Source organism: Cricetulus griseus, chromosome 4 (assembly GCF_003668045.3).
Source record: "Cricetulus griseus strain 17A/GY chromosome 4, alternate assembly CriGri-PICRH-1.0, whole genome shotgun sequence".
Lineage (NCBI taxonomy): Eukaryota > Metazoa > Chordata > Mammalia > Rodentia > Cricetidae > Cricetulus > Cricetulus griseus.
The window spans coordinates 3,415,672-3,438,144 of record NC_048597.1 but is presented as its reverse complement, the minus strand read 5'-3'; the positions used below and the strand labels follow the sequence as shown (position 1 = coordinate 3,438,144).

General features: G+C 42.5%; 1 protein-coding gene across 10 annotated transcripts in view; it reads left to right on the top strand.

Annotated features, from left to right (window-relative positions):
- The window catches only part of Ttc3 (tetratricopeptide repeat domain 3), a 92,603-nt gene that overhangs the window by 23,714 nt on the left and 46,416 nt on the right, over positions 1 to 22,473 (top strand). For 8 of the 10 annotated variants that reach the window (XM_035444276.1, XM_035444281.1, XM_035444279.1 and 5 more), the window contains 9 exons: positions 4,261 to 4,315; positions 8,913 to 9,075; positions 10,154 to 10,199; positions 11,137 to 11,260; positions 12,310 to 12,373; positions 16,448 to 16,529; positions 16,640 to 16,724; positions 18,452 to 18,586; positions 20,775 to 20,855. In XM_035444276.1, the coding sequence (XP_035300167.1) occupies positions 4,261 to 4,315; positions 8,913 to 9,075; positions 10,154 to 10,199; positions 11,137 to 11,260; positions 12,310 to 12,373; positions 16,448 to 16,529; positions 16,640 to 16,724; positions 18,452 to 18,586; positions 20,775 to 20,855 (835 nt within the window). Of the gene's footprint in view, positions 1 to 4,260; positions 4,316 to 8,912; positions 9,076 to 10,153; positions 10,200 to 11,136; positions 11,261 to 12,309; positions 12,374 to 16,329; positions 16,391 to 16,447; positions 16,530 to 16,639; positions 16,725 to 18,451; positions 18,587 to 20,774; positions 20,856 to 22,473 lie in introns of all 10 variants that reach the window. The other 2 variants (XM_035444280.1, XM_035444278.1) reach the window with 1 other exon arrangement.

Sequence of the window (22,473 nt, the reverse complement as noted above, 5' to 3'; positions counted from 1 at the left end):
GCTGTAAGATGTGACCACAGGCTAAGAGGTCTAGTTTAACTTAACATTCATGTGTCACCAAATGGGTTATTGATAATATATGCCCCTATAACAAAGTGACAGTCTGTCATGGTACCGCTATGGTAATACCATTCAACCATGATTCAGTAAGTAATACAGGGTTCTAGCTATAGCTGATGCCAGAAATGAGCAAAAATAGACGCAGTCCCTGCGTACCTTTAAAAGTACCTTTAAAAGCTTATTCTGGCGACAGAAAATGACTTTGAAGGCGCTGCAGCAAGGCAGTGAGAGTTGACCTCGAAAAGACAAAGGAGTCACGATCTTCAGAGGTGAGGTTGACAGGAATGGCTTAGTGCTGGGATTTGAGGTAGGACACTGTGGTTTGTCCTACCACTGTGGTTTGTGGCAGATATTTGAAATCTGGGCCACTCACTGGCGGGGGCAGGGGAGGGGGGATAGCAAATTTGTAGGAGGTGGAATCTGACACACACACACACACACACACACACACACACACACACATATGTACATATATAATATATATATAATTTCCATTCAATATATGTGTACAGTGTTTTGTATTTATAAATGTATGTGAGCATATATACACACACTGTTATTTACATCTGATTATATATGTGCATATATGATACACAAAAAACACACACAGTGGAAATGGCTGGGAAGCATCCAAATTGGAATATTGTGTAGACATGAATTCATGAATTGTTCGGGTCTAGAACTAAAAAGAGTAGATGACATGTATGGGACAGGTGACTGAGAAGCTTGAAGAGTAGTTGATACTGTGTAGGAAAGTAGGTTTCACCCTTGCCTGCATATTGGAGTCATTGAACTGATGTAGGGTTAGCTTGCAGAGTGAGCTTTTTGAGGCTTCCTCAAAGCCCTTTATGAGAGCACAGCCTAAAAGAGGAGCCAAGATGAACCTCAAGTATCTAACAGAGAAGGGTGAATCCTGGCCTGGAGACTACTTCCGGGTGTCCAGAGAGGCCAGAAACAGTTGTATGGGAAGAAGTGAGGGAGAGAACAGGTGTCTGGCGCCACCATGTGTGAGAGGACCTGGGCTTAGCAATATGGCCTACATTCTGTAGGGGACAGTGTAAACCACGCCTGCTAGAAGCTGGCTACAGGTGTGCCTGACCATGCCTGTCAGGGCGTGGTCAAGGTGAGGTCAGGATGAGGCCTAATAGGGTTTTAAGGGGCTGCAAGGCACATGAGAGCCCTTTCCTCTGGCCTGCCTGCCTTGCTGCCCCTGGTACACTCTTGGTTGTGTTTGGCTGGTGTTTTTCTAATAAAGGATATCTTTATCCCAAGCTCCTTTTATTTCTCAGTCAATAACATTCTGTAACCAGAGGGCTCTCTCGGTGGAGGCTTTGAGCAGAAGGTGGTTGCTTAGAGTTGAGAACTGTGAGGATGCAGCAGGTACAGAAACACCTGAGGGGAGAGACTTGGTGCCTGCAAGGCTGTTTTCTGTCCAGGTAACAGGTTGAACTGGCTTAAACGGTAAAGAAATGTAATCCCAGGCTTCAGAAGAAGGGGCTTTAATGTGTGTGATGGCTCAGCACTGTCACCTATGACCTAGATTTGCAGCCCTAGTGACTTGGTCAGCCACCGCTCCACCCCCGTGGTGGCATGCTGGCTCCTGTGACCTTGCTGTCAGACCAGCTGTTGCATTCTCCAGTACATGAAAAAGCTACTGTGACCTTTTGTAAAGGACCTTAGTGCACACCCTGGGCATACGCATATCCAAGGGAGTAGCCTGAATTCTTGGAAGCCAGACAGTGTGAAACAGCACCCGACTTTTAACGGAGCCCAGCCACCGCTCTCCCCAGAAGATTTGCCTAGACTTCCATCGGATAGTTTTAGTTTTAGCTTGTTTTTTGAGACAGGGTTTCTCTGTAGACTCTCCTGCCTCTGCCTCCCTGAGTGCTGAGATTAAAGGTGTATGCCACCACTGCCTGGAGGGTAGTTACATTTTTTATGCAATGTGAATAGAGTCATGTACCGTGTGCTCTCGTGTGTTTGGTTCTCATCATTGTTTCTTTTTTTTGGGGGGGTCAATTTTTGTTGCACATACTTGAAATGAATACTGTTGTGTGGATCTACCATATCTTATCCATTGTATCATTCATTGCTGTACATTTGGGTACGTGTCTAGCATTTGACTGTTGGTGGTATCAGTTTCTGAGGCGTGAGCAGTCGAGGGCAGGGGCGTGTGTTCTGCTGTAGATCGTAGCTTTCCTATGATGGTGTCATTTAGTGCACGGCAGGGTCAGGCGTTTCAGACCACGTCCTCACCAGCACTGACTTTGTGTCTCTCATTTTAGAAGTGGTGGGTGTGGAGAGCTCTAAGCCTAGTGTCAGTCTGCAATACTTGAGTATTTTCTCATATGCCAATTGCCTGTTTGCGTGTGCTCTCTGGTGAAGGACTTTCCCGAAACCCTGAGTTGAATGAATGCCTGTCTTTATGGCACTTTTGTTTTGTGATCTGGATGCGAGTCACTGAGACATAGGATTGCAAGTGGTTTCCACTCTGTGGGTTGCCCTTCCACTACTTACTGTGTTTTCTTGTCTCCAAAAGCTGTTATTGTAGGGGTGATGATATGGTTCCGTGGGTGGCCCTTGCCCATGGTAGAAGGATAGAACTGACTCCCGACTTGACCTCGGCCTCCACACACAAACTCCCTTTTACAGTCTCCCTCTCCCTCTCCTTCTCCTCATCTTTCCTCTCTCCTGCTGCTCCTGTCTCTGGAGCCCTGGCCTCCCTCCCCTTTTCCCATTTTATTATCCCTTTACCTAATAAAAAACCCCTCTGCTTGATCCCTGTCTAATGGCAGCTTTCTTTCAAAAGCTGATTTTCTTACATTACACCAGTGAGCACTTTTTGTGTGTGTCTTTGTCTGCTCTAAGGCCACCAGAGTGTTCTGTGTTTCTTCTAAAAGTTGGACTGGGTTTTGTTTTTTAGAAGTTGATGTTACTTTTAGATCTGCAGCCTCCTGAGTGTGGTTTCGTTGTTGAGCATGCGGGAGCATTTGGCATTGAATGTCTTCCGTAGCGCCGCACCATTTATTGAAGTGTCTGCCCCATGCACTGTGCTGTCACTTCTGTCGTAACTCAGTTTATAGAGAATCTCCCACCCACTCCTCCACCTTTTTCTGTTCATGCAATTGTCTGTCTGTCCGGGTTTGTTACTTTGCTTTTTCTTTTTAATATTTTGGTATATACCTTTAGCCGGTATTAGTGTTTGACGGTATGCTACCTCATTTTCTTCTTTTTAATTTTTGAAATACAGCGAATTGATGCGTGTGACTATGAGATGATGAATTAGTGAATGAATTAGTGAATTCACACCAGACATTTAAACTAGGGAGATGAAGTACAGGACACTGAGAAGATAACATACTTGGGCCAGTGAGAAGGAGTGTGTGAGCTTACAGGAAAGAACAGGGTGTCTGAACTAGTGCTTTAGGCACTTGGACATTTTTACAAGATGCTGAGTTCCACATGGATGTGGAAAGGACTTGGGAATCAGGCTGTTGGGGATATCCTTGAAGACACAGATGCCAGGAGACAGACTGAGGTGTGCATCTTTTAGTGCCTGACTGTTTCTAATTTAATGTGTCTCTCAACAGAGCAGCCAGACCAGAGTTACTCCTTTTCCACAGATGAAAGAGTGGGGTCAGAGCCAGTGACATCCCACAGACCCTTATACAGGGGTCACCTAAGACCATCAGAAAACACAGCTATTTTATATTCCATTTAATAGTATGAAAATTATAGTTACAAAGTAGCAATGAAAATAATTTTATGGTTGGGGTCCCCACAGTAAAGGGGTTGCAGCATTACGAAAGGAGACCACTGTTGTAGACTCTGTGTTCATTGTAGCTTAACTGACGTTGCCTGGGAGGCTTGGGAGTTGCCTTGTTTTGTTAAAAGGCAGAAATAGTGCAGAAGATCGTGCGAATAGTAAGTCAAGCATAGGTGCTGTAGAGACACCTAAGGAAGGGTCTGGAAATACTAAACCTCATCCCTGGGTACTTGTGATGGGATTGGTGACTTGTCCCCTGTGTTCTATTTTTCTGCATTTTCTAACTTTATACAGTGGACATTTATTATATGGATTAAAATTTTTTGATTAGATTATATTTGAAAACTTCACAACATACAAATATGTGATAAATAGTACTTTTACAGTAAAAGATTGGAATGTTTAAATGTTGTATTTCTTGTTCTTCTTTTCAGAAATGCACTTAGTGATGGGAAGAGGGCCATTGTTTTGAAGAACACCTGGCCAAAGGTAGGCTTCTTCTGTATTGTACAGTGAGCAAGCCCTGGAAACCGCATTGTGGGAAAACCTAAAAATGCCAGGTCATGTTAGAGAGGTCAAGGACAGGAAATGGGCTGCTGAGTTCACTGTAAGTTCAGAGCTTGGTGTGAGAGGCGGACAGTGATGAAGACGCCCTCCCTCTGTTTAGTGGAAGGGGGGAACGGGGCAAGGGGCGGAAGGGAAGGAAGACAGGAAGTGGAAGAGAGCAGAGTGAGTGAGAGACTTTTTTTTTTGCCTCAGGGTTAGAAAGGTGTTGCAAAACTCCCAAGTTTTAATTCCACTTTTATTTAGGCACATTTATCACAGAGTACAAGCATGCCCTTTCACCTACAGCCCCAGGTTTTGTTGAATGACACAGTGCACAAAGTCAGCCGCAGAAAACTTTGTCATACACGAGTTTGTGAGGACACAAGTGCGCTAACAGGCAAGGGCGTGGTCACTGTTAGGTAGGCCTCATGTGTAACTGGTAGCATTTAGACACTGCACATGCAGAGGGCTCTGGAAGCAAGCAAGAAACCTGATCAGAGAGTGAGCAGGAAAACGAGTGCATTCTCACAGAACATTTATCTGGAATGGCCGGTAGAAACGAGAAAGGAAAAACTGCAGAGACGTCTGTGGTGAGGTGTGCTTGCTACTCTTGCAAAGGACTGGATGGAGTTCAGTTTCCTGCAGCCAAGTCAGGTGACTCACAACTGCCTGTAACTCCAGCTCCAGATGGTCTCGTACCCTCTTCTGGCCTCCCAGACCCCCACACACATATGTACACACAAACACATACATACAAAAAAATAAAAATGATAATAAAAATCTTTTTGAATAGGAGGAACTTTGCTCTATTTCTAATAAGTTATGCGGGATAAAAATGGAGAAAAATCCAATTGAGCAGAGCAGAGCAGAGCACCTGAGGAACACAGCTACCAGCAAATACGGTCATCGCTGATGTAATGGTGTTTGAGTGAGCTTGAGGCTCCTGAGGGTAGTGACAGGGATCCAGTAAATTGGAGGGAATGTGACTTGTTATAAGAGAAGTAGGATGTGCACACCCCATAATTACTGTGTTCTATATGCACATACCTTAGAAAATCACTTATCTACGTGTATGTACCCTAATAGTTTTTATTTCATGTGCATGCACCCTAGAAAGTTTTTTGCGTATCTGCACATGGTAAAATGTACAAAGTCTTTGAAGCATTTTTAATTTTCCGTTTTGGTTTTACACTGATTGACTGATTGATTGATTGAGGTAGTGGTGATTGAACCTAGAGGCTCACACACTGACAAGTACCCTGCCACTGAGCTCTGTCCCCACTCAGCTTGCCTCTTCCTTTTGGAGACGATTTCGTTAGGTTGGCCTGGCTGTCCTTGAACTTCCCAGCTTTCTCCTGAGTGGCCCAGATTGCTGACCTCTGCAGAAGGCCACAGCTTCGCTGCCCTGCTGTCTAGTGGTGCCCTTGCCACCTCAGTCTGTCTGTTGTCTCTGAGTCACTGTCTTCACCTTTTGGCCTCCTCCTGTTTCCTCGAGTGTGTAGGACCCATTTCACTTTCCTTGTTTCTCCTCTGCCTTGGATGCTTTCCTTCAGCATTGATTAGCCATTTTATTGCTGGTCATTCTTCTTTCGGCCCCTTAGTCAGCTGTTTCCCGGTCACACAGAGTGCCATCCTGACCTTCTAGGTATGCCCTAGACTCCTCTTTCCTGCCTTTCTCCCCTTTAGCACATATCATTCTTTTTAAAAACAGACGTGTGTCTAGTGAAGGAACATTCTAAGGCAAAGGTACTGTGATCCACTCTAGAGCCCAACTGTCTTGAGACTGAATTAAAGATTCAGCTGTAGACTGGTTAGAGTGAAGAACCACATAGCCACAGCCGACTGTAGTGACAGGAGTTGGTGCTTTTACCGTTTCTGACTTAGTGAATCAATTGTCAGGTAAGAATTGTGTTGGAAGCAAGTTGACTGGCTTATCCACATTTATGGATTTTAAAAGCAGTATTAAGTGAAAAGAATAAAAGCAAGCATAGCATAGCAGAAACTCTTGATAGTCTTTGCTTCTGGGTAGGAAAGGGAAAGGAAATGATCAAGTTACCAGGGAGATTGTAACTATGTCTGTAGTTCTATTAAATAAAAGAGAATCTGAAATACATATAACCTGCTAAAGCATAGTCTCTGTGTATGTTATATTAGTCTCTGTTTTCCTCAATCATAAAATTATTTTAAATAAGGTTTTAGGGCAACTGAAGTGGACCATCAGGTAAAGACACTTGCCATGCAAGCCTGATGACTTGAGTTCATATCGTTGAAGGGTATAACTGACTCCTGAAGGTAGTCCGCTGGTCTCCACAGGTGTGCTATAGCATGTGTGGACCTGTGTGTACACACACGCACACACACTTGGGCACACTTGCCCCACATTATGTGTTGCAGCTGTGTGAGGGAGCTCAGTCTCTCACCGTTTTCACAGTGAGCCGCTCTTGCTTGAAGTAGAATCTTTGTTAATCACCAAAACTTTCATTTGGTGAGTATTTAATAAATATTTGTAAAATAAGTGAGTGATTGAATTCTTAGTACTAAAACCTATGATCATATTAGTTTTCCAAAGATCTCTTAAAATTTTTTAGGACTATTAAAACTTGCTTTTTTTTTTTTTTTTTTCTCTCACTGAGTCAAAACTTTCCCGAGTACTTAATGCTCCCTAACCTATGACCTGCCAAGGAAGACATTCTGTAATTCTCTCTCTAGGCTCCTGCCTTACAACCTCAAGTTGCTGTTATTCCCTGCCCATTGGTCTCCTTTTTCTCTCTTGTTATTCCATCTTAGCTGAAAGTATAAACTGGTGTCTAGGCTCCTTGATTTCACAGGCTTTTACCATGTAGTGAGAGCCTTCAAAACTTCTGTGTAGTTCATCTGAGGGGACCCTAAGGTGGTCCTGATTGGGTAGATGCTCGCCCTCCTGTAGGTTAATCACAGTGTCCTGGATCACAGCCATGCCTTCACTCCACTGTATTGTCAGGGTAGAATACTAGAATTGACGGTCCGTTCTGCTGTGACAGAAGAGTTAGAAATGATGGCCTCTAGTTGAAGGCATGGGAGATCGACAAACCTTGGGGGCTGTCTTCTTAATGTCATAAATAACCAGAGGCTCAAAGGCAGAACAGAACCTTAGTAACTGGTTTCAAGAAAGAGATCATTTTAATCTAATCTTAATTCAAACAACTTCAGCAGAACGTCTGAGAAGCCCTTGTCAGTCATCATGAGTTGCGCCGAGTCTTAGAGGATCTTGGGAAAAGGACCCACCAGCTGGTGAGAGTAGTGGAGGTAGGGGGCAGTGGTGAGTCGCACTCCCTGGAGGGTTAGCCTGTGGCCTGCCTTTTCTTGTGCCAGCCTGTCTCATTCTTTAAAGTGCTTGTCTAAACTTGATCGATGTCTAGAGGTAGGACTTTTACCTTGTAGTGTATCTGAGGGATCTTAGCTGTCAAGAAATAGAGCGTCCACCCTTAGGGACAAACAGTGTTTAATGAGGTGCCATATGAATCGGTGTCTTCAATCTAAGACTAGACAGTCTGGCTAAAACTTCTTTAGAACTCACGTACAGGTCCCAAGGACACAACAGAGAATCTGCACACACACGCCACTGACTTCTGTTAATGAAAATTGATGCTTTTTTATTTTTGGATTCTGTTTTCCTTTGGATTCTTGTTAAAAAGAGTGTTCTCTATAAGATAAATTGTAAATAAGGAGATCCTGGACCAGGTGTCATGAATCAGGTTCTTTGCTTTGTTTGAGTGACATGCTGCGGATTCCAGCCTTGTTTGATGCTAAATCGTCTTCTAGTAGGTTAGTTGCTAACATGGGAGTTTGGTGTGTGGGTAGCTCAGAGAGAGCGTTAGTTCTATTAGCATTCTAGAGTATAAAGTTAATGTTTGGAGCCAGAAGGGAATTTTCTTTTGTAACAACTAAAATCCTTGACATTGGAATTAGGAGTAAATAAACCCTGTGACTTTCAGACCCCTCTTTCATCTGGAAACTGTGCTTAGAGATAAAACAAAGCTGACCCAAGGGAGAAGCAGTGCTGAGAAGTAGCCCAGCCGAAATTCTCTTTGTCTCTGTCCTCTCGGAAGTGTTGGCAAAATAGCATACATGCTAATGCTGGTGGGTCCTTCCAGCTCCGGGAACCTTTGACTTCCAGAGTGTAGGGATGTCATGACTTAGAGACTTATTACACTCAAATACGTTGAAAAAATTGTTTACTTATAACCAATGACTTCTTTATTTAGCTAAAATAATTGTTTTATTCCTTAATAGTAAACTATAACAAAAGTTAAAATTATTTCCTGGGGGTTCAAAAACTTTAAAATACTGGTTTTAGGTTAATTATTAGAAAATTATTTGCTTATTTATAACTTTTTACTTAGCTCATTAGCCATTTTATTTTCTGGGATATTAGTATTTTAATTTTTTTTCATTGATAGGCCTAAAGTAATCCATTTCAACCAAAATATTTTTCCTTATCTATCTTCTTTAACCTAAGCATATTTTTTGAGAAAAAATTAAATTTATCTTTTTGGAACAGGGTCATTATCGTTATTGTGATGCTCTTTGTATGCTGGGGGAATATGACTGGGCCCTGCAAGCAAACATAAAAGCTCAAAAACTCTGTAAAAATGACCCTGAGGGAATCAAGGATCTAATTCAGCAGCATGTAAAGTTACAAAAACAAATAGAAGACCTGCAAGGTATTTCACCTAAGATTCTTTTGGTTACAGTCGAATTCCCTTTAAAACTTTTGAAAGTGGATTTCTTGGATTAATGGAGGACCATGCCAATTCTCAGATGGTTTGTACTGTGCTATGCTACCTTGGTGAAGTCTCTTGAGCACTTTGTTTCTGCCCGCCTAGTTATGGTAGTGCTATGCTCAGCTAGGTAACTGAAAGTGATTTGTTTATTTGAAAGACAGTAATCAAGTTTTTATTTGTTCTGTAGAAAAATACCCCTTCCTGCACTGTCTGATAAGTTTTTAAATGAAATTTGCTTTTTAATTAATTTCCTAAGAAAAGGCTCTTTACTATTGCTTGATGCTTTTGCACCAACTTTGCAGCTAATTATGTGGCATGCTGAACACATACCGTTGTCTGTTCGTCCGTCCGTCCATCCATCCATCTTCACTATCTATCTTCTATCTTCACTATCCATCCATCCATCCATCTAGATATGCACCCTCATCTATCTATCTATCTGTGATCTATCCATCCATCTATCCTCACTATCTGTCTGTCCATCCATCCATCCTCACTGGCTATCATCTATTTATCATCCTTCTGTCTGTGTAAGAAATTAGCTGTGCAGATTAGGAATTTCGAGTCTCACTCACCGTTACTCATGTCTGCCCTTGCTTTCTTTCCTTACTTTCTCTGATTCTTACCAGCATGCAAGTCTTTCTTCTGTTGTTGTTTTTCCCTTTGGTATTTAGTCTCTGTACAGCTGAGCTGAGCAGTTCTGTTTTCCAGCAGCTCTCATCATCCAGCATAATGCAATTCTAAGATTGTGAGCTCCTTGAAGACAGGTGCTCCCTGGTCCATGTTTGTGTGTTGCTGGCATCTTACTGGTGATCATATATAACGGGGTGTCTCACACGATCATGCAGTTTGCTGACACCTTGAAGTTAAAAGCATCTAGAACTGTAAAAGTGCTAGGATTTATTTTTCAGCTTTCAAACTTTAATGTTTTCAACTATCAGCTTAAAAGAAATATGAAAGTATTTTTAAAGTCTATGCTGCCAGTCCATTGATTATTGTGTGTGGTTGGCTTTTATAGGTCGGACATCAAATAAGAACCCACTGAAAGCTTTTTATGAAAGCAGGTGAGTCAACGTCAGGTCAATGGCTGCTACGTGAAAGGCTTTCCCCCATGAATTTTAAGAGTCACTGTAGTAAGTTTTATGTGTGGTGCTGGGAGTCAAACCTATGGTCTTATACGTGCTAGGCAGTACACTACCACTGAGCTGTGTACTCAGCCCCATAGTGGCAGCTTTTCATTAGGGATGGAGAAAGGCTTACTTTGTGTGTTTGGTGTGTGTGTGTGGGGGGGGGCGGGCAGCTTGTACACGCATACACATATGTGCAAGCAAATTTGTATTCCTGTCCTAAAACTGGTGACTTGGGGGCTCACTATTCGGTTGTTTTTCTGGGGTTTTAGAATACAGTGTGGGAAAAGAATAAAATGAAATTTTAAAAGTTGTCTGACTTGAATGGGGACCTGTGTGGCAAGACGGGTCCTGGCTAAGTAGCCCTGGGATGGAGTTTGTGCCTGTCACTTCCCAGTGTCTTTCGAGGGCTGCAGATAGACCGAGCATGGTTATAAGTAAAGAAATAGTAGCCAGGGTTCTACATTTGATCATTGGCTGTTAAGGTAGATTGAGGAGAGGAAAGAATATGGTCAAATACACCGTATGGAAATTTAAAAACACTAAGAAATATGATAAACTTGAAATAGATCAGCTTTTTCTAAGGCTTGTTTAGATGCACAGATATCAAAGCTGTTAAGACAGGAAGATTTAGTTCTTTCCTGTTAGAACCAGAGCCACTCGTCTTAAACCACTGTTAAGTTTTGGCTCAGTTTCAGATTGGAAGTACTGTTGATGTATAGAGCCAGTCTTAGCAGTGGAGTCTTTTGAGAATGCCGCACTGGGCTTCCGAGACAAAGGGCTGCAATGCTCCTGCAGCTTGTTTTAAGAAACACTTGAGTTGTGCATCATTGTAGGAATGACATGATGGTTCCCTGTTGTCTGTCACCCCCAGGGCTTACATTCCTAGAAATTCATCAGCACCTGCTTTTAGAACATTACTTAACTTTGTGGAAACAGAAAGAGGTTTCAGAAAAACTAAGTACAAAATGGCAAACGGTGGCAATCAGAATCTAAAGGTAAGCTCTGCTAAAGCCTGTGATTATTTCGGGTGTGCACAGCCTCGCCTTCACAGGGCTCTTCGGTGGTAGAGGTTTCGGGGCCAAGAAAGCGATTCTCCCACATCAGGCAGCCTGGCCGTCTCATACAGCTGCATAAAGATGACTTACCTTGAAATCACAGTTGTGTGTCTTAAAAGTCGTTTTCCAAATACTGTTTTTCCACTTAGCTTTGTCTGTATGTCCTCCATTTCTCTCTCTCAACCATCTCTTGGGAATGGTGACAGTAGAGTCTAGTAGCTGAGTCTCCACTGCTCTGTCTTCACAGTGATGTAGGTTTTTTCTGTTCTTTCCTTTTCTCTTGTGTGCATTGTATTTGGTTACTTGCTGTTCTGCCAACCCCACTACCTGGTGTTTGTTTAGATTCCTAGGGGCAGCTTTGCCCAAGGTGTATCTGTCATTTCTGTTGCCCTTGGCATCCATGATCCCAGCCTTTAACTCAGTGCTGTGTTCAGCAAGTGTCTTAGTCTAATTTTTTTTCCCGTTTTTCTGATACCACATGGCCTCTAGCCTGACTGTCATCAGATGTTTTGGATGTATCTGACATCGTCTCAGACCCATAGTATACAAAAAGCTGAGTTCATATTTATATTTTGCTTCCAGATTTGAGGAAGGGAATAAAGGTGGCGGGGTGGGGGTGGGGGGCTGGGTGGATGATAAGCAGAGAAGGGACTTTTTCCAAATCCCATATAGTCATTTAGTGGATAATAGAGAAAATGCCCAGAAAATTTCACTCAGAGGGAGAAGTAAACAGGCATTGTTCAACAATTTATATGTCAGGCATCACACTAAGTATCTTGTCATTCAAGAATTGTCATTTATCTTGATTTCTCATTTTTTTAGTTACCATGGTGTTTGCTTGTTTATATATTTAGGTATCATAACCAGCTGTATATTTTAGGTGCTTGAGTGAATCCTATCATACTCTAGTTTAAATTCTGTTTCTTATGATTGCTGACACTTTGGCTGTATTGCTTTTAAAATCTCACTAGCTTTGTTTTCATGGGCAGGTGGCAGATGAGGCTTTGAAGGGAGATGATTGTGACTGTCATCCTGAATTTCTGCCACCTCCAAGTGAGTAGTCTTTGACTCATGTTGCCACCCAAACCTCTATGCCTGAAAGTTTGTGCAAGCTTGCTTCACTGGGTTGTGCTCTTGTTCTTTTGCGTGATAATACTTTGAGTACCATTTAATACTGAAAGGCATAATAATGGTTCATTTACCTTCTCATCACTGTAGTGAAACAAGTACCTGATGCAGGCTAGCTGGGAGATAAGAAAGGTCTGTTTGGCTCAGGATTCTGAGGGGTCACAAAGTGTGCTGCTTATGTTGGCTCAGTTCTGCTGAGGGCTGTGGATGGCGATGACCAGAGAGACCAGGAAACCGTGAGAGAAAGGAAGAGTCTGACGCCCCATAGCGTCTCGAGATTACCCACGGTGACATAAAGGCCTGTCCGTGGGTCCCACTTCCGTAAAGCCTTCACAGCATTCCCGTCCTGCCACCTGGGACCTTGGTGAGACTAAACTGCAGCAGTTGTTTCCAGAAAGCACTGAGGCGAGAGAGGACTCGGCAGTCATGAGCTCCAGTGGCTTGTGTAGGGGGCTCGGATGTGACCCCTGACACCCATCAGTAACCCCAGTTCCAGGGGTTCAGGCACCTTTTTCTGACCTTGGTCAGGTAGTACTCAGATGGCACGCATACATAGGTGCAGAAAGGACACTCATACACATGAAATGATCTATGAAAGACAAGAGAACACTGAGGTTGGCATTCAGAGTTCCCTAGAGGAGCAGAACGGAGTGAAATGAGTCTCTGCAATGGGAATGGGATTTACAGTTACACTGAGCTACATGATATGGTCCAGATATTCCAGTGTCTGTCTTCATGCTGGAGACGCTAAGAACACAGTAGCCGTTCAGTCCACAAGGCAGTTCCTCAGCACTCCCAGCCTGCAGCTGAAGGCCTGAGGATTCCTGGAAGCCACTGGTCTTCCGTGGACCTTGGATTGCTGAAGAAGCTTCACCCTAATGTTGGTGAACAATACTAGCATTAGCAGCAGTGGTGGCAGCAACACGGTACATGATGTTACCGTGTGACTTGAAGGCAAACAGATGTCCTTTTTTCTGGCTGCCTCCGGAAGGTGCTACCCACATTTATGGTGGGTCTTCTCACTGATCAAGAATGCTGTTACAGGTAGACCAGATACCTTGTCTGTCAGTTGATTCCAGATCCAGTCAGACTGACAACCGAGGTCAGCTATCACAGTTGGTAAGGTGATTGTTGCATCCGCATAGGGACCTGAGTTTGACCCCCAACGTCTGTCTAAGAGCAAGGAGTAGTAGCTCATGCCTATGGTGTGGTACCCCTGGGAGGTGGAGACAGGAAGATTCTTCAGATCCCTGCCTAGCCAGGTGAGCTGCATCTGTAAGGCCCAGGTTCAGGGAAAGACCCTGGCTTGGGAAATGCTGGCGCATGATTGAGGAAGACACCCGGAATTGGATGCTGACCTCCACACACAGGGACACGAACACACTAACAAATGAAAGAGGTCCTTGGATATTTATTTCAAATGAATTCTGGCTTTTCATATTTTTTATGAGTTTAATTTTGTAAATCCAATAAAAGTAATATAAAGATAAAACATTGCCCTTCCTTGTCTCCCCATTGTTTCTCACTATTGAGAGTCTTCACTCTTCTCTAACAACAGGGCTCCTTTGTGAGTATTTGTTCCTTAATTGGCCTCCCTTATAAAATTTAACACCACAGGAATTGCTTTTAATTTTTGAGACAGGGTCTCAGTCTGTAGCCAAGGTTGGCGCCACCCTTTTACATGCTAGGATTACAGGAGTGCACCATACCGGGGTTGCATCTGTCTTTTTTTTTTTTCAAGACAGATGGGGTTTCTTTATAGCCCAGGCTGCCCTAGACCTTTCTGTGTACACCAGTCTGTTCTGGAACTCAGAGAGATGGCCTGCCTCTGCCTCCTGAGTGCTGGAATTAAAGGGTACACCACCGCCACCCAGCTTGGATCTGACTTTTCTATATAAAAAGTACTGTTGTCCTTGGAGCAGAACGTCTAATTTTTGACCCTGTTTAGGGATGAGTTTACCCTGTTGAGAAAAGATGTTTTTCCATTTGGAATAATACAACAAAAATTCCACAAACTTGGGTAGTTTATTTCTGTGGGTTGAGAGTCAGTGTCTAATGAAGCTTTTCTCATGGTTCATAGGTGGCTGTGTTCTTGTCTGCACACTTGCTGGAAGGGTGAGGCGTCTATCCAGGGCCTTGTAGAACGATGTAAAGTCCCTGTGATCTGGTCACTCCCTTGAGGGTTCTACATTCTAACATGAAGTTTTCAACACTCGACTCGCACAGAGCTGGGCATTTTCATGTTTGGAGAACATGGCTTAGTTTGGCTGCGTGCTGTAACTGCGTGTGCTTTTCTTTGGATGAGATGTGCCTATGCATGCGCCATGTACTTGGGGATCTCCTCCTGTATTGTATTTGGGTGCAAATCTTCCCACAGTGGGTTTGTATACATCTCTGGCTTTTATAGCTGGGTCTGAGGCAATACAGATTTTCTTGGTTGAAGGCTGTTTCAGACAACAGTTACTTACCTAATGCTTTCATTCCTAGTGGTCCTTCCGGGGTTGTAGAGACGAGAATGTTGGCCTTGCGGTAGTGACACCGCGTCACTCTCTTCCCTTTCCCTTGCTTGTTGGTTTTCCTTTTCAGTGGTTTGCCATTTCTGTCTTTTCTGCCCTCAGTTGTGTCTTCTCTGCATTCCCACATATTTGACCACTTAGTGCCAGGAGTTTCCATGTGGTTAACATGTTCAACTCAGACTGTTGGAAATTCAGGCTGTTTTGTTACCGAATGTAACCTAATAGCATGTGAGGATAATACTTCAAAAGTTTTTAAGACGTTATTATCAGGTAGCACATGTAAATAATTTTCATCCTGTCCATCCACCAGCGTTTATGTTCAAAAAAAGAACTCGAGGCCCCAGAATTAGTTTCATAGCTTTGTTCATGCCCACACAGCTGAAATCAAGTTCCCAGCACCCCGTGGAGGTGGAGACCATTGGCTAACTCCACCTCTGGGAGCTGCAACCACTCTTCTGACTGCCACTGGCCGCAGGCACTTGCTGTGCAATTACAGGCAGAACACCATCCACATAAAATCAAAGCAAATCTGCGCATTTAAAAAGTCAGACCAGAACTGGGCTTTCCTGAAGCGTTTGTGTTTGAGGACATCAGAGCTCTGTTCTGTGTGTCTGCCCTGTCTGTCCCTGTCTCCCCAGCCTTCTGTCACACACACCCTGTCCCCCTTACCACGCTAACTGTGACACCGCTGTGAGGGACTCCTAAAGAGACTGGGCGGTCTGCAGTGAAGGTCTGTAACTTGTCCCCTGTGTCTGCCTTTGTACCCATTTTTGCCCTTCCACCCTCAAGGAGCCCTTTGGAAAATATATTACATAGTGTTTCTGAAATGAGTGCCACTCCTGGGTTGAGTAGTTTCTCCATATCCTGCTTATTATTCAAAACCAAACAGCTTTTCCAGAATACTCCAGCTAAAGTGATTATCCTCTTTTCTGTGAATTAGAGAGAAATTACTGACTATGGAATCAATGTATCAATGGCAACTTAGTGTCTTCTTTTGAGGGGTGGGGGGAGTAATGGTTTGTTACTAAGGTGACTTGTGTTTCTTCCAGTCTACTTGTAAACTCCCTGAGAGCAGGAACTATTGCCCGGGTCTGTCTGCCCAGGCCCAGACAACTGTCACAACTTTAATGTATTCTAATAGCCCAGCACCATCACAAGCTTGTCTTGAGTTATTTGAAGTTGCATTCACAGACACAGTTGCTTCTTTGACTTTCTTTTTCAAGTTTACTTATTTTTTGTTTTTGTTTTTGGTTTTTGTTTTGTTTTGTTTCTTTGCAGTCCAGTTAACATGCACTTTTATTTTTTACTCCTAGTCTTGGAGGTCTTATGTACAGGTTTCAGGAACAAATACTTTTATGTTTGCAGGTCAGCCTCCAAAACATAAAGGAAAACAAAAATCACGAAACAATGAATCAGAAAAGCCCAGGTTTGTTTTTTCTCTAATTTTATAGGGATTTTAATGGCGACCACATTGGTTTTACAGTTATAATTCGGGGCGGAGTCAGCATGTTGGTAGCATTTCTGTTCACCAACCTCGGTCATTATCTGTTTACTCAGTATTTGAAGTAAGTGTCGTAAACATACTTTCTTCTTACGCAACACACTTTTTCTGTATGTAAGTAGAACCGCTTTGTTTGGCACTGTTTTACAGTGTGTGCTGCTTTTCCTCCTTCAGTTCCAATGCACAAGTGACTTTACCAGTAGATTTGAAAAACATTTTGGAGAAACAGTTTTCAAAATCTTCCAGAGCTGCACACCAGGTAATGGAGAAGGCCTAACTTCTTTTTATTTTCTTATTTATTTATTTATTTATTTATTTATTTATTGTTTCCCTGAGATTTAATAATAATGCTAGCTTCAAATAGTTAAGTATTTAGTGAGATTTAATTGCTTGCTGTCCCATTTTGCCTTGTAAAATCATTAATGCCAGCTTTTCTTTTGAATGATGTAACATGAGTCTGATAAATGTCATATATAAACAAAGTAAACTTTGTTATGTTACATAGTGATGAAAATGGCATATTGACATGGCTGAGGATAATTTTTATAAATATGAGGGTCAGTTAAAAATTCTGTTATTTTAGATCTGCATAACAAATCTTACATGACTGCAACAGATTTCTAATTGTTTAGAACGTCTAACAGATTTTAGTTATGTGTTAATTGATTTTACTAAGTCTAGAAAACATGGAGGACTTGAAGCAGACTTGCTTATATTAGAGCCCTTTCCTATGGTGAGAAAACTGGATTTGTGGTAAGAGGTTCAGCCTGTTCATTGGGGGTGTCCAGTCCAGGGGAACCCAAGGTGGGGTATATCGAGGACACTCATTTGGAATAAAACTGTCTTGCTCTGTTGATCTGTTTTCTCAAGTAACAAAGCAGTTAAAATTGGGTCAATTCCTATAAAGTCAGTAACGGATATTTTGGGAGAACATCGTATTCCATACTGTTAAGTTCATATCTTAAAAGTAAATACAGTTTTACATGGCGTCTTAAATACTCTAACAAACACCAAGTTTATACCAAGACCACTCTTTTCCTTGTGTGTTTTGAGAGGAGATTCTCTCATACTTAGTTTTTCTGGTAGAAATCATCATGCAGCTTTTGCTCTTGTGTCACCCAGCCGTCCCCAGTGGGATCTTTGTGACATTGCACACTAGGAATTTGTCTTTTCTCTGCCACTGACTGGTTTATACATGTGTGGCTTACTGTGGTCTTACCCCTCCACTCTGTGGAACTTTGTAACTTATACCCATTTCCATGCAGTTATAACATGCATTTCATTGATAAGTTATATACATATATCATCAGATTAAAAGGCATAAAAGTTTTTTACTGATACCTCTAATGTTAGTTTTTTCTTTGTCTTTCCATGAGTTTACCTTACTGATATGCATATTTAAGTAAATGTTGAACATGGCTGGAGCTAAAACTTGAAATAGCTACCGTTTGATTACAATTAAGGTTTTGTTTCCGGGCAGGCTGACAGTTGGTAAAAATCTAAGAGTGATCAGTACATAGATTGCCTGTTCTAGTGTGCCCTAATTTTTTTAGTCCCAGCTACAAAACTCACCTGTGGAAATTGTTAAAAACCTCAAAATACTGTGCTGGATCTGGAAAAATAAATAAGATCTGCTAAAATGAGCCACTCTTTCTTGGACAATGACACGGGTTGAATGTGTTGACACGGAGCCTTTTAAAAGTGTATTGCTGAGAAAGGGATTTCTTAATAAGGAGCAGGCTAGGTTTGCCTATCATTTATAAAATGTCACTGATCACACCAGTGGGATAGCTCAGTGGATAGAGAACTGGCTCCTGCAGATTGTCCTCTGACTTCCATGTGGTATATTGGCAGGTGCTCTCACCCACACAAAATAAATAATGTAATTAATCCATTGAAAATTTTTCTTATTACCGATCAACTTACTGTCTTAAATTTTAAACCAGCAAGTGATAGATTGGGACTACTGATTTTTTTTTTTTCCAGGATTTTGCTAACATCATGAAAATGTTGAGAAGCTTAATTCAGGATGGCTACACAGCCTTGTTAGAGCAGCGTTGCCGAAGCGCGGCTCAGGCCTTTACAGAGTTACTAAATGGTTTAGATCCTCAGAAAATAAGGGTAAGTTTGATGGAACTGCAGCTGCATTAGCTATAGTGATGCAGCTCAGATGGGCTTAGAAGAGGACCTGGCTTTAGCTTCTGTAACATACCCAAGACGAATGAGGTCAGGGAATTCCTCCTCCTATAATGTCCCCTAGATAGACCTGTGAGGTCAGGACTCCTTCCTATAATGTAATCTAGATAGACCTGTGAGGTCAGGGAATTCCTCCTCCTATAATGTATCCTAGATAGACCTATGAGATCAGGGAATTCCTCCTCCTGTAATATACTCTAGATAGACCTGTGAGGTCAGGACTCCTTCCTATAATGTAATCTAGATAGACCTGTGAGGTCAGGGAATTCCTCCTCCTATAATGTATCCTAGATAGACCTGTGAGGTCAGGACTCCTCCTATAATGTACTCTGGACCTGTGAGGTCAGGACCTCCTCCTATAATGTCCCCTAGATAGACCTGTGAGGTCAGGGAATTCCTCCTCCTATAATGTATCCTAGATAGACCTGTGAGGTCAGGGAATTCCTCCTCCTATAATGTATCCTAGATAGACCTATGAGATCAGGGAATTCCTCCTCCTGTAATATACTCTAGATAGACCTGTGAGGTCAGGACTCCTTCCTATAATGTAATCTAGATAGACCTGTGAGGTCAGGGAATTCCTCCTCCTATAATGTATCCTAGATAGACCTATGAGATCAGGGAATTCCTCCTCCTGTAATATACTCTAGATAGACCTGTGAGGTCAGGACTCCTTCCTATAATGTAATCTAGATAGACCTGTGAGGTCAGGGAATTCCTCCTCCTATAATGTCCTAGATAGACCTGTGAGGTCAGGACTCCTTCCTATAATGTAATCTAGATAGACCTGTGAGGTCAGGGAATTCCTCCTCCTATAATGTATCCTAGATAGACCTATGAGATCAGGGAATTCCTCCTCCTGTAATATACTCTAGATAGACCTGTGAGGTCAGGACTCCTTCCTATAATGTAATCTAGATAGACCTGTGAGGTCAGGGAATTCCTCCTCCTATAATGTATCCTAGATAGACCTATGAGATCAGGGAATTCCTCCTCCTGTAATATACTCTAGATAGACCTGTGAGGTCAGGACTCCTTCCTATAATGTAATCTAGATAGACCTGTGAGGTCAGGGAATTCCTCCTCCTATAATGTATCCTAGATAGACCTGTGAGGTCAGGACTCCTCCTATAATGTACTCGAGATGGACCTGTGAGGTCAGGGAATTCCTCCTCCTATAATGTCCCCTAGATAGACCTGTGAGGTCAGGGAATTCCTCCTCCTATAATGTACCCTAGATAGACCTGTGAGGTCAGGGAATTCCTCCTCCTATAATGTCCCCTAGATAGACCTATGAGATCAGGGAATTCCTCCTCCTGTAATATACTCTAGATAGACCTGTGAGGTCAGGACTCCTTCCTATAATGTAATCTAGATAGACCTGTGAGGTCAGGGAATTCCTCCTCCTATAATGTATCCTAGATAGACCTGTGAGGTCAGGACTCCTCCTATAATGTACTCGAGATGGACCTGTGAGGTCAGGGAATTCCTCCTCCTATAATGTCCCCTAGATAGACCTGTGAGGTCAGGGAATTCCTCCTCCTATAATGTACCCTAGATAGACCTGTGAGGTCAGGGAATTCCTCCTCCTATAATGTCCCCTAGATATACCTGTGAGATCAGGGAATTCCTCCTATAATGTACTCTAGATAGATCTGTGAGGTCAGGGAATTCCTCCTCCTATAATGTACCCTAGATAGACCTGTGACGTCGGGACTGTTCCCGGTGTGGTAGCAGGTCGTGTTCCCAGCTAGTGTGGGCCATGTGAGTGCTCCCTCCTTACCATTGTTCAGGTCTACTAGAAGCCCCGGATATGGATTCCTTTTATTCTTAAACAAGGTGTTAGGGCGACACCTCAGTCTGTCTCTAGGCCCCGTTACATGCAAAAGAATGCAAGCTTTTCCAATCCATTGTGAACTCATGATGTGCGGAGACACTGAGTCCGTCTGACAAATAGCCATACACTGTGGAACAGCTGCTTTTGCAAAATGTATTTCTGATTTATTTCTTCTGTCAGTATGATGTCATGTTCCTGTTGTAACTAGAAAGTTACTCTAATGTAGAGTGGACAGGATTATGTTCGGGTTACTAACCAATGCGTTTTTATTGACAGCAATTGAACCTGGCCATGATTAATTATGTATTAGTAGTCTATGGACTTGCTATTTCTCTTCTTGGAATAGGAAGACCCGAGGTAAGCTTTTAACAGATAAACAACTGAAATATGACATTAATTGTGGAAGATATTTAAAAATTGTTTTCCTATTTGTCTCATTTCTTTCTTGAACAATTGGAACGGCTAAGTATCACCTAGTGTTTTGGGGTCAGGCACTAGACAGGGTCTTGGTCTCTGCTAGTTTGGCTTCAGACTTGCCACCCTCTTCCTTCCCACTTCTGAATGCAGTGTGAACTGGTGGGTGATTTGATTCAGAGGAAAGTTTGGCAGGGGGTTGTGATTCATGCCTATAATCTCAGTACTGGGGACAAAAACCCAGAGAGGCATAAGTTTGAGAACTCTGTGGACCAAGACCTGGTCTCCAAAAAAGAAGAGAAAATTCTATTTATATTTTAGTGGGAAAAGGCTATACTTGGCCATTGCTAGGAGTCTATTCTGTGTACATAAAAGTAAAGTTTCATCGTATCAGGATAGGTCGATTTCAGAAGTATAAAGTCAAGGGAAGGGCATCATTGTGACTCCGTTGTTATGTATAGTTTTGTAAACGGCAGTACAGCTATCTTAGAATGCTGTCTGTAATAGTAAAAGGCTCCAGGCCATCTTCAGATCACACCAAGTACTACTGTGTATAGTGACAGAAGGTGGGATGTGTCTCGGGAGGTTACAAAGGACGTGTTAGTGTTGCAGTGTGATGTCTTATTAGAAAGTCAGAAGTGAGAACGATTTTGCCAGTGGTGCTTAGGTCTGGGTGGAGAGTGGGTGAATACTGACTGCTTCCCAAAGCTGCACACAAGGTTTGGGTGTGACTCCCTGGGATCACATGGCTGGAATGCCTTCTTCGAGTTCCTGGGATGCTTGCTTAGAATGGTATTTGGTTTTAGAGTCTACTCTTCTCTGAATGCTGGAATGCTTACAGATGTGTTCTACTTTTTTGACATTGCAACAAGAAATAGAGTTTTAAAAAATGTGTTGAGGAAAAAAATGTGTTGGTAACTTTATAATTTTGTTCTGACTGTATTTATAGCTGTCCTTGTTTGCATGTGGCCCTGCAGGCTGTAAATAGGACACGTCCCTAAGAGTGACCTCAAATATAACATGCCCATGTAGTATGCCCTTTCTGCCAACCTGGGCTCTAAGCTTCCCTAGTTACACGCAAGCTTAGATTACCACATAACTAAAATAAAAATGTAGGATTCACTTGCCAGGGTTCATGGTGCCTGGGGTCTTTTTCCTGTTCACAATGAGACTGACATCTGGACTGTCTTCCATTAATGCCTGTCTGATTGCACTTTTTAATAGATAATTGGAGATAAGACTTTGTATTTTTGACTATATCAATGTAGATGATCATGTTTTGCTTTATCAAAATTGAAGAAATAGTTTTATGGCATCTGTGTTAGTACAAATTACACATTCAAAAAATCTGACCAGACTAGTAGTCCTCTTTTTTCTTTTCAAAAAAATTAAGTGTAATAATTTTAATTCTTTAGAATTTTCAGGTATGCACTTTGATTGTATTTATTACACATACACACTTGCCCCTTGACTCCTTACAGCCCTTCCCAGAATCGCTAGCTCCTCAGGAAGCCTGTGTGCAGCTTTGCTTTGTGCCTTCTTGGAGGAATGGGACTCCAAG